General features: G+C 34.1%; 2 protein-coding genes across 2 annotated transcripts; one reads left to right on the forward strand and one right to left on the reverse strand.

Annotated features, from left to right (window-relative positions):
• Positions 1-14,028: 14,028 nt before the first annotated feature.
• LOC145107299 (uncharacterized) lies at positions 14,029-15,342 on the reverse strand. The gene has a single exon (XM_079044160.1). It carries the CDS (start codon positions 15,266-15,268, stop codon positions 14,279-14,281), a length of 990 nt encoding a protein of 329 aa, XP_078900286.1. The 5' UTR covers positions 15,269-15,342; the 3' UTR covers positions 14,029-14,278.
• A 1,839-nt stretch (positions 15,343-17,181) lies between these two features.
• Positions 17,182-18,665, forward strand: LOC145104974 (GPI-anchor transamidase-like). The gene is made up of 7 exons (XM_079042126.1): positions 17,182-17,329; positions 17,427-17,656; positions 17,743-17,800; positions 17,895-17,972; positions 18,090-18,178; positions 18,261-18,342; positions 18,579-18,665. Exons 1-7 carry the CDS (start codon positions 17,228-17,230, stop codon positions 18,663-18,665), a joined length of 726 nt encoding a protein of 241 aa, XP_078898252.1. The 5' UTR covers positions 17,182-17,227.
• Positions 18,666-20,315: the final 1,650 nt, after the last annotated feature.

Genomic DNA, 20,315 nt, shown 5'->3' on the forward strand with positions numbered 1-20,315 from the left:
GAGTTCTTCAATCACCAAGGTTAATGGAGTTTCATGCTCTCAGTCCTGTGAAGCTAAAATTAAACTTTGTCGTGATCAACATGAATTATTAATTAGGGAAATTGAGGACCTTAAATATGAAGGATATACTCTTAGGAAGGCCTAAAAACCCTTAAAAGAACAATTAGAGGCCAAAACCAAGGACTTTAGAAAACTTCAAGAGGAATATAGCATTAAATGTGAACACTACGATTATGCTAAAAAGGAAATTGTCAAGTCAACTGCCGAACTTGATGCATTAAAAGCTAAATATAAAGATGTTGAATTTAACTTTAAGAAATTTGACGTGTCAAGTGAGGTAGTTGTGTCCATGATAGAAAAACAGTTAAAATTTAAAGAAAATCATAATAAGGGTCTAGGGTATCACAGTGTTCCACCTTCCCTCAATGATAACTATACCCCGCCCCTTGAAACCAATGAGGAAGAGATACCTGATCAGTTTGGCCAGCCCTCTGTACCAGCTTCAGTTAAGACTGAACAATCCGGCCTAACTAAGAGTATCGAGGTGAGCGATACTAATGCTTCTACTTCATGTGCAGATAAGGTCCTAGTGCAAGATGAGCATGAGCAGAACAAAAATGATTCTAGTTCTGCTGATAATGATTAAAAATCTTGTAATGCTGATACTCCCACTGTGGAAAAACCCAAGCCACAAAAGTCTGTTTAAAATATGTTAAATGTTCTTGTGCTTGTGCTTGTGGAAGTTCCTTGAAACAAAATTCTTTGGACAAGGACCAAGTCACAATCTGATCTATATGAAAAGACAGACTTGTTTTAATTTAAATGTGGAACTCCTGGGCATATTGCTAGAAATTGCCCACATCGTTCGTATATTCCTTACTACAAACAAGGTTGGCAGAACGTGCCAAGCGGGAGATCCTCCAAAAGAAACCCTTCGAGGTTATGTTCACGCAATGGTGACTGGAATGCGAAAAAGGCCATGAATCAAAATCCCAAGGACAGGAAGGGAATGTATAACAAGAAGCCAAATTCAAGAGATGGCTCAGTTAAACCAAGATCAGCTAGTTCGAAGTCATCTCGGCGATCAGTTTCTATCTCTAAAGCGAGTGTTGAGGAATCCATCCAATCAAACAAGAAATGGGTTAAACCAGACTACAGATGGGTACCAAAAGTTCACACTCCCAAATCATCTAATGATTCTAACGCCTCTTCATCTTCTATGTGTGATAAACAGGATATGTCATGGGAAAGAGTATCATGTGTAGATAGTAATGGTCAACCCAGTTTCAAAATGGATTGGGTTCCCAAAACAAATTAATCCCACAACTTGTGCAGGAACAACTATGGAGGAATATCATCAGACTTCGGTATGTTGATAGTGGTTGTTCCAAGCACATGACAGGAGACATCTCTCAATTGCACGACATTTAAATCATTAATGGAGGGTATGTTTCCTTTGCGGGAGGAGAAGTAAGTAAAATCACTCAAAAGGGTACGGTAAGTAACGGTGTATTAAGCTTTGAAGATGTCATTTTTGCTCCAGAGTTGAACGCATAGGTAACACTTACATTTTCGTTTCGTATGTAAAAAAAATTTTGTGTTTAAATTTGCGCATTTTTATTTCTTTTCTTCCCTATGCACAAATTTAGGGGAGAACATCAAAAATACAAAAAAAATTAAAAAATCAAAAATTAAAAAATATAAAATCAAAAATTTCAAAAATATGACATCTTTCGTAAGTGTTTTTGGGAAGTGATATGAGATTTAGTGATAAAGGGCAAGTTAAATTGTTTGACAACTTTGATCCCAAAAGTTTTTGTTTTGTACATTTTGTATTTTAATTTTTGTTTTTGTTAAATTTGTTCATATTTTTCATCTATGCACAAATTTAGGGGGAGAATTAAAAATCATAAAATTCAAAAATCCAAAAATATGATTATTTCTGTTTTTATTTCTTTTTCAAAAAATTAATAATCCAAAAATATTGTTTTTGAGTTGAGCGAATTTTATTTTTACTTTTACTTCTTAGTTTTATTGTGTGCTAAGTTTTATTTTTTATTTTGTTTTTATCTTAAAATTTCTTTTGTCTTGAAATGTGAATTCAAAAGAAGAAGAGACTCAAGGAGATTGTATCGGAATTTTCTTAGCAAGGAGAAGAAACTTGGAAAGGAATTGACGGAGGATTCAAATGCGAGTGATAGAGTCGTCCATATTGAGACATATACCAGTCTTGATAAGAGTCTTCGCATCAAATGTTAATGATCAAAAGTCATTTTCACTATGACTAATGTGAAACACCCAACCATTCTTCACTTATATCTAAACTTCTCCATTAAATCATTTCCACGTATCGGTACCCCTTGAGGTTCAAGTATAAAACAACTCGGTTGACGGTTACCAAAAATTTTGTGTTTATGATCTTGGAAGTCATTGTCACCATGATTCTAAGTGAAACCCAAAATCCAAAATCCATCCATTTCTGAATTGACGGTGAACATTTTAATGTTCTAGATATTTTCACCCATGAAATTGACGGATAATAGTTCATACCTGGTGTGACATTGTACAAAATGTCAGTTAGGCGGTTTCTCTCTAAGAACTATCGTATTTAAGGAATTGGAAGTCTGAAACTATACAAATTGTCAAATTGGTTTTGTCAGTTTTCTTTACCTAAGAACTATCATGGCACCAGGGCGATTCACCCATTAGGGAAACAGATATCGCTGAACGTCTCACCAAGGGCCAAGTTAACTTGTTAACTTGAAAAACTGCATTGAGATCTTTGATCAAGGATATGCAGGGGATAACATCAAACTAGCCATGAGTAGTTCTTCGATACTTAACAAATCGCAATGCGTTCCTCCGTGTTCACACAGATACTGCGAGTAGTCTCTTTCTGAGCCAAGGTTACATCTTTGAACAACTGTGGTGAGAAGGGTCTTTATGATTATGTGATCCACAGGGACTTTTTAGTCATGGTTACCTTTCAAGGTGTACGTGTGTTGGATGAAGAAATTCATTTGAAGGAACAGAGGAGCGGTCAAAATTTGGAAAGTTTACAAAGACTGAAGATATTTCAGATAACGTTAATGAAGAAATTCCTTCATTTCATTCAGTGACGAAGCTATTCTAAGAAGTGATGCTCACATAGAAGAACTACATTGAGTTGCGAGGATTCCTCCCCAAACAGTTCCTGTAACCACTGAATCACTATCTGAGAGTGAGAAAGATGAATCAGATTGCTCCCTATTGTCAAGGAATCACAAACACAGATATTAAGGGGGAGTGTTGATTTATGACTTTATACAAAAGCCAGCTACAACCGTTAAACCAACCCAAGTTACAGAAGATGTTCATAGCCTAATTATTGAGACGTAGTTGTGGGCTGCTACAATGGTTCGATCAGATGTTCATCTTGCAAAGAAAGTTGAAGAAAACTAGCAATAAACCAAGGGGGATATTGTTGGGACATATTTATGTGGTATATGCTAGTTTTATATTATTTAAACGGGTTTGTAGTGTTTTCAGTTAAGTGGACCGAAATTCATCTTGATTTCGGTCTGTGTAGGTGTAGTGGGCTGCGCTTGGGCTTTTATTAGGTCTAGGTATAAACAGTGTTATTTTAGCCTAGATAGGAGCAAGAGACGTTTTTGTGGTGGCCATATGCTAGGGACGTGGTTTTTGGAGAGAAATAGTGAAAACCAAGTTTAATCAAGTATCTTATGTACCCGACTATTCATCAATAATAGTGTGCATTGAAGATTAATCTTTGTATTTCTATTCCATATTTGATCTTGCATCATTCACTTGATTGGGATTTCGCACCATCATAGTGAAATATGATTGATACGTAGCGATTTGGGGACTTACACCCTACTTTAAATATAGGTTATATTTAAAACTAGTATTGTTATTATGAACTTATAATAAATATTTAGGCTAGTATTATGACTTATATAAGTGTCGTTATAATATCTTTTAACTACTCGTGGTACGGGGAATCTGGTTTGAAGGGCCGCATAGGGTTGTTGGATTTCAGAACGGCTTAAATGCTAAAATGGTCCTGCCCTCTGGTGTTTCATGTCTGGCCCCTGTCTGTACATAATGGTTGAAAAGTATTGTCTAACACTTATATAAATAATAATACTAAGACTAATAATTAGTCATGAGAAATATTAGACTAAAATCTAGTGGTAATAATACTAGGTTTCGTCGAAGGAAATTATATTAAGAAGCGGAGCGCTGTCCGAGTTTGGAGTCATCACTTTAACAAGTGAGTGCATAGCTACTTTCAGCTTACACATAGATATGAAGTATTTGATATAAATTACGTGCTATGTGTGCATATTATCTGTTCACTTGATATCTATGTTAGATGAACGATCTTATACATGTTTTTAAATGATTTAAACTGTATATGTATTTTATATCTACAAAATATGTTAGGTAAAACATGGGTAGATGAATGATAAGGGGTGAAAGTTGATATAGAGGAACATTGGCAGTTATGGACATAGTGTCCTATAGGTGAACATTGACATCAATGGACTTAGTAGCCTATAGATGAGCATTGGCAGCTGTGCCACAACCTGTAGATGTTTTGATCTACGATGTACTCTAAACATCGTAGCAGCTGCGCTCAAAGGACAATATCGACAGTTGCGCCTAATAGAGAACATCATAACCCTGGCAGCTGCGCCCAAAGGACAATATCGACAGCTGCGCCTAATAAAGAATGTCATAATTTTGGCAGTTGCACCTAAATGATAATATTGGCAGTTGTGCTTAATAGATAACATTGACAACTATATCATTAGGAAAACGATGGACTTCATGCCTATTCCTTAGGACAATCCTTAGGAATGAATGAGTGAATGATAAATGATTCTTCGGATAGATCTTTAAGAAATAAAGAAGATAATGGGGATGGATAATTGGGTTGATGTTTAATGATTAAACATAATTATATTATTATGGGTTGAAAACCCTGTTGTACTCACCAGGTTTCCAACCTGACCCACTCAAGTTTATTTGTATCACAGGTGTCGATACGAAGCTACTTTACACTGAGAGATTAAGGATATGTAGATCACTAGTGTAAATAAATGTAAGGTCTGTTTATGCTTTTGTTCTGTATTGACGATGACATCCCAAAGTTTTAAAAGAAATGAAATACATTTCTTCGGAAAGGCTTTGATAACACATTTATCATGTTTTTCTGGGAACAAATTCCGCAACATTTTTATAAAAAGGGTACTATGATTTTTAAATAAAGCATAACAAATCGGTCTTTTCTGGCCGTAAAAATGGGGATGTCACAGTTAATATCAGAGCATTAGTTTAAGCGAACTAGGAATAAGGATTTATTTCTAGACTTAAACTTAGAATGTTAAGCAATGATTGTGAGTTGAGTGTGTCTAATATATTTTAAGTAGTACACCTGAATAGACACAAGCACTAGCTTATTTAGGGAAGATGCCTAAAATGCTTTTATGTGCTAAATAATTTGTGATGCTTTATGATGCTATCGTTCGATCGGATTTATGGTCTGTTGCTGACCGGATCTGGAAACTTTATGTGTTGAGATTTCTAAACATTTAATTACGGTATTAGAACTGGCATGTAATTTTTCGGAGTGATAAGGAGATTTACACGTCGATCGTAAATAAAATCTTTCCTAATTCTCGTCATTACACACCAAACGTCTGATTTGGTGTATAGATCAACATGGTGAGAACTCGAAGCGGATTAGGAAATGCTAATGGAAATATTGATCAGCAGCCTATGATTGAACGTGCACCAGAGGTAGCAGTTGTACCCGAGCCAATCACAATGGCAGGAGTCCAAGCCATGATTCGGGCTATGATGGCCGAACAAATGGAGGAGATGAGGAAAATGTTGCTTAATAGGGATGAACCTACCATGCCCGTTGAACAACCAGAACTAAATGACGGACAATCGGAAGAAGGGAATTACAGCAGAACCGTTGGTCAAGTTGAACCGCCAGTGGTTAGAAGGAATAACCAAGAGGAAGGGACCGATAGAAATGGATGCAAGTATAAGGATTTCACAACTTGCAAACCATCGACTTTCACTGGGAAAGAGGATCCAATCGGAGTTATGGACTGGATCTCGGAGATGGAGTTGGCTTTCATAACATGTGGATGCAAAGGCAAGCTACAAACCACATATGCAGTGCGTCAGTTCAGGGGTGGCGTTGTTCGCTGGTGGAACACTTTGGGAAAGATCATGAGTCCCAATGAGCCACTGCAACTGACTTGGGCAGAGTTCCTGGTGCATTTCAAACGAAAGTTCTGCTCGGCCTAAAATCTGCTAGAGAACCAATTCCTAACGTTGAAGAAAGGCAACATGTTTATTGACGAATACACCAATGCCTTCACCGCCAAGATGGAATTTGCTTTGCGCATCGTCCCTGACGAACTAACGAAAGTCGATAAGTATACAAAGGGGCTACCATGGGAATATGATGTGCCATTACGCCAGGCACCTACCCTCGAGGCGGCTATCTGCGCTACTAAGTCTGTTGAAGAAATGATCAAGAGTAGAGCCAACAACAAGGTCGAAGTTGGCGAAAAGAGAAAGTTTGAGTGATCTTCAAGGTCCAACGAGAAGAGAAAATGCTCGAAGTCTGGTTCGAAGAAGTTCGAAGGAGGAGGAGGTGAAGTAAGATGGTGCGATAAGTGCAAGAAGAAACACTTTGGAAAATGTAGCGAGAAGGTGACATGTTTCAAGTGCGGAAAGTCTGGGCATTACGCCCATAAGTGTACATTCAACAAAAGGATGTGTTACGGATGTAATGAAGAAGGGCACTTCAAGCAAGACTGCCCAAAGAGGGAAGGAGCTACAAAGCAAAATGCACCGCCAAAGCTGAAGGCAAAAGCATTCCATATGATCCTTGACGAAACAGATGACAATGCCAGGAATCAGGAATGAGGCCTGATACCCAAAGATTAAGTTATGAAGTAGCCATGCAGATAGTATCAGGAGGTGTAGCCTATTAGAGGCATAGAATAGGTTGAACTTTAACATCTATGTAATCATTTCAAGAAGTAATATAAGCCTTCGTTTTGTTATCTGGTGCGTTAAGTTGTTATGTGATTTTCTTGCATGGTGACTTTGAAAAACTACGAGGCAATACTTGGGACGAGTATGAGTAGGTGTGAATGGTAGTAGAGGCCTATACTACCAGAAGCACAGGACTCGCACTTGGATCAGGGAAAGTCACAAGGTTACCAAGAAGCTAGTAATTGATTCCATTTTCTTTGTGTATGTCGTTACCATTGTTTCGGTAATGACTAAGAAGATGATTGTTATTCCGACCCTAGTGGTCGTATCAAATCGAGTCCGACTAAGATAAATATGTTACGTGGTTCAGAGAACGAAGTTCGATGAAACATCTGACTTAAGCCAAAAGATCGAAGTGAAAGATAATCGAAGCAATCAATAGAAGTATCGCAACCACCGAGAAAGTAAGAAACTTGTAGCTAGAAGTGCTACATACTAGAATGTGATTACATCACATTAGAACATGAAGGAAGGAAACTTCCATTCTGGAATTTGACTCTAAAAGATCTGAGTCTAAGCGTTGCGTCATACGATGAGAAGTCATTAGAACATGACCCATCGGTCTATTAGGGTAATCGAATGAAAGAACTTATCTTAAGTATGTTAAGAAGAAGAAGGAGTCTCCAATAAGGATTGATTTTTTAACCTGAAGGTCACAATTGAAAGTCCAACATAGGATAAAGAGCGGGTGCAAGATTGCGTACCGCCTGCAGTCAAGAAGTCCAAGAGTTAGATACTCATTCAAAGGAACATAAAAAGTTACGGTTATTACCTACGATGAAGAGATAACATATGGAGTCATTATACAACCCGTGTTCTGTTGATGATTCCGGGACGTAATCATCCTAAGGGGAGATAATTGTAACACCCGCAGATTCGGGTTAGTCAATAATAAGCGTTAAAAATGATTTTTTTATTATATAGGATAAATAATCTTAACCAAAATAATAGTTATGGTCAACAATTGTAACATATTTCACGAATTATGTGAATATTATATGTTTCATGATTCTTATAATATAAATAGGAAAAATCAGCCAAATCGTCCGTAAATCGTAAAAATAAGTCCGCCAAAACATATATATATATATATATATATATATATATATATATATATATATATATATATATATATATATATATATATATATATATATATAGAACGTGCACGTCTCACTGATCCCAAAAATATAAATTTCGTAGAAATCCGACTCCGTATGAATTAGATATGATTTTTATAAGATATAAAAGTCAGTCACGCACAACTAATGTGTGACGTAAAAAGCTACGAAGAAAATGGTTGACTTTTACCTAATGCCACCAAAACGAAAATCGTAGTACTCCTTAAAATAGGAATTTTGAGAAAAAGAATCCCAAAAACGGAGTTTGTATGAGAGAGTTATGATTTTATTAAACTCATTTAATTTTATAAAAATATGGACGAAATATAAAGTCAAGATTAGCCGATGGAGTCTAAACGAAAGTTGTAGATCTCGTCGATAGCTACACGTGGAAATAAAGTACGTCAAAAACGCAGTTCGTATGAACAAGTTATAAATTAATAGCATATTTACGTATTAAAATAAAGTATAAATCATATATACGTATACATATGTATATATCATTAGAAAGGTATCGGCGATGCGGTCGTTATAAGACTAGTGTTAAGTACTTTCGACATTAGTTTAGTACAAATATCGTTAAATCTATCTAAAATAATATTATAAATGGGTGTTTAGTCGTTTATATAACTATAAGGTCATTAAGTAAATATAGATGGTAGTTTTTGAAAATTCAATTACTATAAATAAGAGTCTCTAGGCTCTCATATTTCTTACACCATTCTCTTGATTCAAGATTCTATCTCTTCTTATCCCCGAGCATTTCGGTCCCTCGTGATTCGACTTCTCTTTCTGTAAATACAGTAAGGTGAGCGCTGAAGCGCTGCAAGAATCTTTTTTAGAAAGATTCAGCGACAAGTTCTGCCTCTGTAGAGCCCAGCTTCTAGCTAAACCCCCTTGTACGTAAGATATGCTTACCCTACTTTAAGTATAGCTTATATTTAAAATTAGTATTGTTATTATGAACTTATAATAAATATTTAGGCTAGTATTATGACTTATATAAGTGTCGTTATAATATCTTTTTAAGTACTCGTGGTACGGGGAATCTGGTTTGAAGGGCCGCATAGGGTTGTTGGATTTAAGAACGACTTAAATGCTAAAGTGGTCCTGCCCTCCGGTGTTTCATGTTTGGCCCCTGTCTGTACATAGTGGTTGAAAAGTATTGTCTAATACTTATATAAATAATAATACTACGACTAATAATTAATCACGAGAAACATTAGACTAAAATCTAGTGATAATAATACTAGGTTTCGTCGAAGGAAATTATATTAAGAAGCGGAGCGCTGTCCGAGTTTGGAGTCATCACTTTAACAAGTGAGTGCATAGCTACTTTCAGCTTACACATAGATATGAAGTATTTGATATAAATTACGTGCTATGTGTGCATATTATCTGTTCACTTGATATCTATGTTAGATGAACGATCTTATACATGTTTTTAAATGATTTAAACTGTATATGTATTTTATATCTACAAAATATGTTAGGTAAAACATGGGTAGATGAATGATAAGGGGTGAAAGTTGATATAGAGGAACATTGGCAGTTATGGACATAGTGTCCTATAGGTGAACATTGACATCAATGGACTTAGTAGCCTATAGATGAGCATTGGCAGCTGTGCCACAACCTGTAGATGTTTTGATCTACGATGTACTCTAAACATCGTAGCAGCTGCGCTCAAAGGACAATATCGACAGTTGCGCCTAATAGAGAACATCATAACCCTGGCAGCTGCGCCCAAAGGACAATATCGACAGCTGCGCCTAATAAAGAATGTCATAATTTTGGCAGTTGCACCTAAATGATAATATTGGCAGTTGTGCTTAATAGATAACATTGACAACTATATCATTAGGAAAACGATGGACTTCATGCCTATTCCTTAGGACAATCCTTAGGAATGAATGAGTGAATGATAAATGATTCTTCGGATAGATCTTTAAGAAATAAAGAAGATAATGGGGATGGATAATTGGGTTGATGTTTAATGATTAAACATAATTATATTATTATGGGTTGAAAACCCTGTTGTACTCACCAGGTTTCCAACCTGACCCACTCAAGTTTATTTGTATCACAGGCGTCGATACGAAGCTACTTTACACTGAGAGATTAAGGATATGTAGATCACTAGTGTAAATGAATGTAAGGTCTGTTTATGCTTTTGTTCTGTATTGACGATGACATCTAAAAGTTTTAAAAGAAATGAAATACATTTCTTCGGAAATGCTTTGATAACACATTTATCATGTTTTTCTGGGAACAAATTCCACAACATTTTTGTAAAAAGGGTACTTTGGTTTTTAAATAAAGCATAAACAAATCGGTCTTTTCTGGCCGTGAAAATGGGGATGTCACACTTACTGCTATGTCAATTTTGTAGTCATTTTTCTCTTTAGCTTGTTAGTTTTGTTTTTGTAATGCCTCTTAATGTCGATTATTCTTTATATTTACATAATTGAAACAACGAGAGAAATCGAAGCAAAACAGGGTACATACGAACCTTACAACATTCTACTGGAATGGAATCTGAATTCCGATTCTGTCATAATCGAATCTTGAATTCCAAGTTAACTTAAGCAGTGAATTACCAAACACACTACATAATGTAATCTCGTAAGCTCACTTACCTACCAATCTCTTTCTCGATATGTTCTTATTAGCTTTTGTATGGTTTTGTGTGAATTTTGTTTTAGAATGTCAATCTCACAAAATGTGAACGTATTTTGAAATGGCTTAGGGTCAAGATGTTGGAAATGAACCAATGATAAGGGGAGGGCCTAAAGGTTGGATAACATTGTATGGGATGAAGATGAACAATAACCACCAATCTTCCAAAAAGAATGGATTATTCTAACAGAATAATCTACAATATAATGAAAAAACTCTATGTAATAGTGTATTCTGGTAGAATGATTTATATATTGTATTTCTTTGTTATTAATAAGTGTAACTTTATCATAAAATAGTATGTAAAAAAATTTCTTTTCTAAGAATGTAATGAAATTTTTTTTAACTTGTATACAAAAATTTGTTATTCTTCAAGAAGTTCATTGAATCAAAATATATATTCTATCAGAATGTGTATTCTTGTATGGTTCAAGCATATTTGTTATTTTTCAATATATTGATAAACATATTTTGTCAGTATATCCGAATTAGGAGAATTATCATCCCTACAATCAGATTTTTTAAATTAATAGAATCTATTATCCCTTAAAATATGCCATTTTCCTTTTTTTAATTTTTGTTAATTGACTAAAATACCCTAAGAATGAAATTAGATGATATTTTTTAATTATCTTTAATTTAGTAATATGTATTATTCACCTTCTTAAAATAAGTAAAATGATTGTCCCACAATCATTCTTACATCCACATAATAATTAGTTAGAATACAATAACCTAAGTCTATATATATATATATATATATATATATATATATATATATATATATATATATATATATATATATATATATATATAGTCTTCTTCGGTGACACTGCTCTTAACCTCAAGAATCACCTCCTTGATCTCCAAGGCGTGCTTCAGGAGGATGTCTTCTCCTTCTTGGCCAAGAGATGACTGCTAGACATGGCCTCATCAAGTTTCAAGAGGGAGAAGTGAGTGCTTGAATGTGTAGCATTGGATCCTGAAAATTGTGAAGAACCCTCATCCATTCGAGATCCCCGAAATAAATGGGTTCAACATAGTCTTCTTGGGGGGGTGGGCTTTTTGTAAATGGGTTTAACGAAAATCTTTTGATAGTTAGTAAAGAATATAGAGACATATATAGTGTTTTCTGATGTTATATTTAAAGAAAATTTGTTACGAATGCAATTAAATGGGTTCAACATAGTCTTCTCGGGGATGGTTTGGTTGAGCAAAAATCATGCATAATCGTTTGTAGGGAGAAGATGGTAAGAGTTAAAACTTCGAAAGGAGAGTCGATTGCCATCTATAGGGAAAAGAAGAGGATAAACTTGGGTATCATCACCCTGATAAAGGTTGTCATTCATATTTAGCTTATGTAATTTACACAAATTGGGGAAATAAATTATTTGATAGTATTGACATTGTATGAGAATATTCTGAACTTTCATGATGATCTTTCTAAGTTTCGGATTGACATACTACTAGGAACCATATTGATAGCAAAGACACCTTATCATTTAGAACCAATGAAAATAAATGAGTTAATATCACAACTTCATGAATTATTTGATAAAGGTTTTATTAGACTGAGTTCTTTGCCTTGAGGAACAACAATTTTACTTATGAAAAAAAATATGGATCCATGCATATGTATATGAATTACTAGGTGTGAGACCTATGTACTATACAAATTATTAAAAATAAAAGTTTTATATCAGGGTGTAAACATTAAGTATTTTTAATGCCTACTTAATTTCAAAGTTTAACAAAATATATTTTATTATATCTGAATTTTGACAATATTGTTTTATAATATTTCATTATTGTAATTATGTAACAAAAAAATCATATAAATATTTTTAGTGATAGAAAAAACAAACTATTTATTATGATATTCATTTTATGGAGAAAAATATACATACTTTAAATAATAAATGTTTTATTAATTATAGTGTTGATCTACACATTTAATATAATAAATATTTTACATATATAATAATAGAGGTTTTAATTAGTGGAACTGATTAATTTTTGATTAACAAAAAAATGAAAATACCACATAATGACATGTGGAATTAAGTAATTCAAAAATCTTACACAATGACATGTGAAAAAAATCTTGAGAAAATGAGAAACCGCAAAAGCATTTTCATTTATTAGGGTATTGATGATTGATGATTAAGACTTAACAAAGTAAATTTGTTTGTAGACATTTCCTCAATGGGTCCGTAATTGTCTTTATAGATGACATTCTTACCTTATTTACTCCAAGACCAAATAAGAGCATGGAAAACGTCTAAGGGAAGTACTAAAAGTACTTTGAAGAAAAAAAACATTAAAGAAAATTTTCAAGATGTGATTTTTGGATTTGAGAACTTCAAATTTAGGTCATATTATTAACAAAAAAGGTGTTGAAGTTGACCTAGATAATGATAATAACATTATCTATAACCACTGTAAACGTATTATATATCAAGAAATACAGTTAAACTTCAGCTCTCTCTTCCTTGCTGATTCTCTCATTTTATTAAACCTTACTAAACAAATAAATTCCCACGTTTCATATAAAAACACCACACAAGTACCTTGCATAAATATGACAATGGTAAAATACCTTGCATCACAAAAGTACTTTGATGTACATCATTCAATTGACTAGAATTAAACATTACTAGACAAATAAATTCCGAAGTTTCACCTAAAAAACACCAAACAAACATAAGATGAAGATGAAACATAAATATTACAACGGTAAAATACCTTGCATCACAATAGTACTTTGATGTACATGATTTAATTGCCTAGTATTAAACCTTACTAAGCAAATAAATTCGAAAGTTTCATATAAAAACACAAAACAAGCATAAGAGCATTGGGTGTGGGTCAATGTTATAACACCACTTCAACACCATGTAGGAAATGGTGTTCCTTGTTATGACATGTTATGAGAGTAGAGAGAGAAAGAGAGAGAGGCAAAGAAAAATGATGCTATTGGCCAATTCTCCCGTTGCAAAATGTCATGACACCAACGAGATGTACCATAACACATAGGGGGTGGTGTTCCCCGTCACGACGCCGTTGAGGGTGCCACATCACCCGGTTGCTTCTCGTTTTTGGCCCATACCGCATCCTCTAAGATAAAGATCAAACACAAATATGGCAATGCTAAAATACCTTGTATCACAAAGTACTTGTACATCATTTAATTGACTAGTGTGCACAAAAGCACCAACACATCAATATTTTACATATCTTTAAATAAATCAAATAATACAAATGTCACGTAATAAATACTATCAAAAATACATCTCCTCAAAGAAGAAATATATTTTAAATATTATTTACCATATCTATTATATTCCAAAATTAATATTTTAACGACAAAATATTGTTCCGTAAAAAAAATTTTAATAAACTTTTTTGGCGAAGAGGTTTCTCAAATTGAACATATTAGTGCCACGTAGACCTTCACCGTCGGGTTGAACGACGGCGGCGCGTGTTTCAATACCGGTGTTTCCCCCAGCAAATCGCAGAGTTTTTTCTACTTGAATTTCGTCGCTGCGACAACTGAAATGGTGGCGGTAACCGATACATGTCTGGACGTTAAGATTCAACACCATACCCTTTCCTCCGACGCCGGACACGGCAGCCGTCGCATCTCCGCCGGTTGTAGATTTTTTGCTCCGACGAGTGTCGGGTTTTTCCTTTTTGAGAACAACCTTCTCAGCAGCATTCCTGACCACGTTGTCGTGTAAACTCCGACCAGATCCGACTCTGTTAAATTGCCAAACTGGGCTGCTCCTACCTACATGAACCCCACCACGGATTGGGCTGTTTGGCCACTTCCTAGACTTCGACTCTCCGGCGGAGTTGCTCCTCGAGCACGGCGCACTACTGACTTTCCGGGTGCCAGCGATTGGTGGCCGTGGCCGTGGCCTATTCCCGCCGTTCCCAGCTGATTTACTCCTTGAAAAAGGCCATAGATTTATATTCAGCTCCGCCATGCTCATCCCGCCACCACCTCCGAAGCCGGAAACACCTTTCTTTTTCTTATCTTTCTCTTTATTCTCTGGGTTTTTCTTGAAAATGTCTTTCCATCGTTTCGACGCTGTTAACATCGATGTCGACTCGGACGCAGGTCCAGAAACGGTGTTAACGACGGTGGCTATACTGACAGAGTCAAGGGATGCGTCTTTATCAGGAGGTTCGTCGGAGTTGCGGGCATTGAGTAACTTAAGAGGAACAAGAACACCGCCAGAAAACAATTCGTCGGCAGAATGAAGGAAGGTTTGGGGACAAGAGGGGTTTCTGACCATCCAAAACTCGAATTCCGGCGAATTAGTTTCACTGCTTCTTCTTCCAATGCTGCTCGTGGAAAGAACTGTGGGATTTTCCATTTCACAGAGAAATTTGAAGATGGAAATATTTGAAGATGGAAATTGTGTTCAGAGTTTTGAAGGTGGATATGACAGTGACCCTACACGTACGTATATATATATATATATATATATATATATATATATATATATATATATATATATATATATATATATATATACACACGAGTAGTACTCTAGGGTTGTGTGGAGGTGGTGGTGGATGCATTGTATTTGCAAATGCGTTATGGTCCATGAAAAGAAAAAAAGAAATATGGATCACCTCGACCATGCAAAAAATCTAAGAACGATCTAAAAGAAACTTCGAAAAATGTCTCAAACTCAATTTTATCGATAACTGCTAAATTGTGTATTAAATTATAAAAGGTTATATTGCATAGTGCATACGCCACATATATATATATATATATATATATATATATATATATATATATATATATATATATATATATATATATATATATATGGAAGGGTTATTTGGAAAACAAAAAAACCCTAAAAAAACCCTAAAACTGCATAAAAAATACCTAGAAATCACATAACTTTTTTTTTTTGACTTTTTTATAAAAAATCGCAGGTTTTTAAAGAAATTCGCTGAAAAAAATTTAAAAAAAAAAAAACTTGATTTTTTATTTTTTTTTTTCAGCGAATTTTAATAAAAAGCTGCGATTTTTTATAAAAAAAATTCAAAAAAAAGTTTTGTGATCTCTAAATATTTTTTTTATGCATTTTTTTGATTTTTAGGGTTTTTTGTTTTCCATAGAACCTAAACATATATATATATATATATATATATATATATATATATATATATATATATATATATATAAAGAGAGAGAGAGAGAGAGAGAGAGAGAGAGAGAGGAAGGATCATTTGAGAACTCAAAGTTTCCCGAGAACCCGAGAACTAAATAATAACCATTAGATTAAAATAATAGAGGGTTAGGATGCTTCGTGGCACTTTCATAAATATCTGAAAATAAAATGGGCGGGGGTATCTTATTAAAATAAATCAGTGACATTTAATCACGTCAACTCCTATCTCTCTCTCTCTCGATCCTCTCTCTCTCTACCCTTCATCACACCTCCGATCTCAAATCTTGAAATCGTCGTCGAAGTGTGACAGGATGTGAGTATAGTTCATCGGAACATCTACAATGAAGCATTAGGTCGGTCGTTTTCTTCTGAATCTGATCTTGACTTGTCGATTTGGAGAAGATAGTCCTATCGAATGTCCAGTTGGAGTGGAATCGATCATCTACAATGAAGCATTAGGTCGTTAGAGAAATCTCGAGTTCATTGAATTCCTTGAAATCTATCCATTTCCGGCGAATGATTGTTCGTGATTCCGATATCGATTTATTAACCCGAACCCGTGGTCAATAACTTAGGGTTTTGAAACTTGATTTGTGCTCAGGGTTTTCAACAGACGGATTACTCCAAATCGGTAAGCGGTGTAACAATTTGAGAATTCTGTATCTACAATAGAGCTTAATCGTCGAAAAGGACGGCGAATGGTTACATGAGCTAGCTTTGCGTAACACAGCCATGGAATCGTTAAACTTCTACATGACAGATCTGGTTAAGTTCGATTTCAAAGATCTAGAACTCTTCGCAAAAAACTGCAGCGAATCGTTACTATCAGTGAAAATGCGAATGCGACCTCACAGACCTTTCCGATTTCTTCAAACATACAGTGAAATTACAAGAATTCGGCGATGGCGCTTTCAGCGATCAACCTGAAAACTACGCCGGACTGAATTTCCCTCCTCTTTTAACTTCCATGGCGTTGAATTACATGAGCCAACCCAAAATCCCAGTAATCATCCCATTCGCTTCCCGATTAACAAAACTCGATCTTCTTTACGCTCTATTGACAATTGTATGTCATTCTTTCTCTTAATCTTCTTGTTTAGGACTGTGAAACGATTAGGGATACCTGATGAGAGGATCATTCTTATGTTAGCAGATGACATGGCTTGCAATTCCCGAAACAAATACCCTGCACAAGTTTTCAACAATGAAAACCATAGGCTTAACTTGTATGGAGATAATGTTGAGGTCAATTTTTGTGTCCAATTAATTTCTACATCCCTTTACTTATTTACATAGCTGTTTTTAGAGAAGATGTGCTGATTTTAGTACACTGTTATGTCAGGTAGACTATCGAGGCTATGAAGTGACAGTTGAGAACTTTTTGAGAGTTTTAACAGGTCGCCATGAAAATGTTGTTCCAAGATCCAAACGTCTTTTGAGTGATGAAGGAAGCCATATACTGCTATACATGACAGGACATAGAGGAGATGAGTTTCTGAAATTTCAAGACTCTGATGAACTTCAGAGTCATGATTTGGCTGATGCAGTCAAACAGATGAAAGAAAAGCGTAGGTCGGAACCCATTTTTAATGCTATCTCATCTGTCATTGGTTGTGGAATTATGACTTACTTGTTCTCTTATGTGTTCATGGTTTTAGGTTCAAGGAACTGTTGATTATGGTAGATACATGTCAAGCTGCTACCCTCTTTTCCCAGGTCTGGATCCTTTTCTTACCTAAAGCATTAAAATAATGAAAACATAAATTTATTGAGAATTCTAAAACAGTGTGGATATTTTCTTTATTTTCAGCTCCATTCACCTGGTGTTTTGGCTATTGGGAGTAGCATGAAAGGGGAAAACTTATATTCACATCACTTAGATTCTGATGTGGGTATTATCTGGATTCTATCAACTTCAAAAATTTGTAATTTGATATACAAGAATACTCCACGATTTCTTTTGCTTCTCTTGCTAATTCTGTAGAGATTATTGTGATACATATAGGTTGGTGTCTCTGTTGTGGATCGATTCACATTTTATACGTTAGCTTTCTTTGAGAGGGTCAACATGTATGACAATGCATCATTAATCAAGTATAAAAAAATGTTGCATTTTGAAAAACCTGTTAAAGTTTTCTCGCCCTATTTGACTTCATTTTTCTTTGTTGTTTTGCAGTCTGTTTGGCTCATTTAATCCAAATTTACTGCTGTCAACTGCATATTATCGAACAGATTTATACCAACAAGAATTGGAGAAGGTATGTCACTTGTAGATATATGCCATTTTTCATCACATTTCACCCTTCCTAAAAAGGGAATTTCTGTTTTTTAAGGTCTAGGCATTCATACCACTGTTTCTTTCTAGACTAAATTACAAAAGTAGTCCCTGTGGTATATTGGTTTCTATGGATATGTTGTATTACTTTCATCTGTAGTTTGATACATGTCATTTATAATAGTGTGATTTGTTTTTTTTTCTTGAACAACATGTTAGCGGCATATTATTCTTGAAGCTGATTGTATGGAACTACAGATTATGGTGCTCTCCTTTATCACTGTGGATTTTACAAGGAATCCTTGAAATACCTACACTTATATCAGGATTCACAGGTATACCCTACACCATCATATCAAATTGCTACAAAACCCCTTATATTTTCCCTCTTCATTCCAAAAAAAAAAAAAAAAAAAAAAAAGAAACCATCTAGTCATTTGTTGACTTTTCCATGAAAGCCACTTGAGATTTTAAATAATAGCTTTTCTAGAAAGTTCATAAATCTCAAATGTAAATAACATGTAATTCGCATATGATTCACATGTGACTCACATTTTAATCACATGTAATTCATATATGATTCACTTGTGATTCACATGTAAATATGAATTACATGTGATTCACGTGTAAATCACAAGTGAATCACATATGAATTACATGTGATTCACGTGTAAATCACATATGAATTACATGTGATTCACATGTAATTCACATATGATTAATTTGTGATTCACATGTAAATTACAAGTGAATTACCTATGAATTACATGTGATTCACAAGTTAATCACATATGAATTATATGTGATTCACATGTAAATCACATGTAATTCACATATTAATCACATGTAATTCACATGTAAATCACAAGTGAATCACATATCAATTACATGTGATTCACATGTAAATAACATGTAATTCACATGTGACTCACATTTTAATCACATGTAATTCATATATGATTCACTTGTGATTCACATGTAAATATGAATTACATATGATTCACGTGTAAATCACAAGTGAATCACATATGAATTACATGTGATTCACGTGTAAATCACATATGAATTACATGTGATTCACATGTGATTCACACATGATTAATTTGTGATTCACTTGTAAATTACAAGTGAATTACCTATGAATTACATGTGATTCACAAGTTAATCACATATGAATTATATGTGATTCACATGTAAATCACATGTAATTCACATATTAATCATATGTAATTCACATGTAAATCACAAGTGAATCACATATCAATTACATGTGATTCACATGTAAATCACAAGTGAACTACATGTGATTCACATGTAAATCACATATGAATTACCTCCATATGCACACATGCATTTTGTGTAAGTGTTCTTCGTTAATTATTTTTTAAAATTTTCTTGTGAATTTTACATTTAAATCTTAAAAGATACAATCACATGTGAATATCACATTATATAATCACATGTGAATCTTACATGATATATACATGTGCGTGTTCTTGCATTAATCAATTTTTTTTTATTTTCTTGTAGATTTTGAAGAATTTTTTGAAAATATTGAAGAGGTGAAAAGTGATAAATTGAAGAAAATATGGAAATCTTGATATGAAGAAATGATAACACTATGAATCTTTGTAGTTTTTTTATATTTTATTTTGTATCGAATAAAATATTTATATTATGTTTATAGATTGATTAATAAAAATGAAATTTTTTATAATTTACTTACGAATATTATAGTATAAGAAATATGCATATATGCATTTGAAAAAATATGCATATATGCACCTAAAACGTTGATTTTTTTGTTAAAAAAATTGCACTTTTTTATAAAAATCGTAGTTTTTTTTTTTTTTGAAAAAAATGCAGTTTTTCTAAAGAAAAAAAATGCAGTTTTTTTGAAAAAAAAATACAGTTTTTTTTCTAGAAAAAATGCAGTTTTTTAAAAAAAAATGCAGT

This window comes from Lactuca virosa, chromosome 4 (genome assembly GCF_052849685.1).
Source record: "Lactuca virosa cultivar CGN04683 chromosome 4, Lactuca_virosa_CGN04683_v6, whole genome shotgun sequence".
Lineage (NCBI taxonomy): Eukaryota > Viridiplantae > Streptophyta > Magnoliopsida > Asterales > Asteraceae > Lactuca > Lactuca virosa.

Bases quoted from the DNA above. Each gene is read 5' to 3' on its own strand.
- LOC145107299 (XM_079044160.1), bottom strand. From the start codon at position 15,268: ATGGAAAATCCCACAGTTCTTTCCACGAGCAGCATTGGAAGAAGAAGC.
- LOC145104974 (XM_079042126.1), top strand. From the start codon at position 17,228: ATGTTAGCAGATGACATGGCTTGCAATTCCCGAAACAAATACCCTGCA. The intron at 17,330-17,426 runs GTCAATTTTTGT...CTGTTATGTCAG, and splicing joins TGTATGGAGATAATGTTGAG to GTAGACTATCGAGGCTATGA. The intron at 17,801-17,894 runs GTCTGGATCCTT...CTTTATTTTCAG, and splicing joins CTGCTACCCTCTTTTCCCAG to CTCCATTCACCTGGTGTTTT.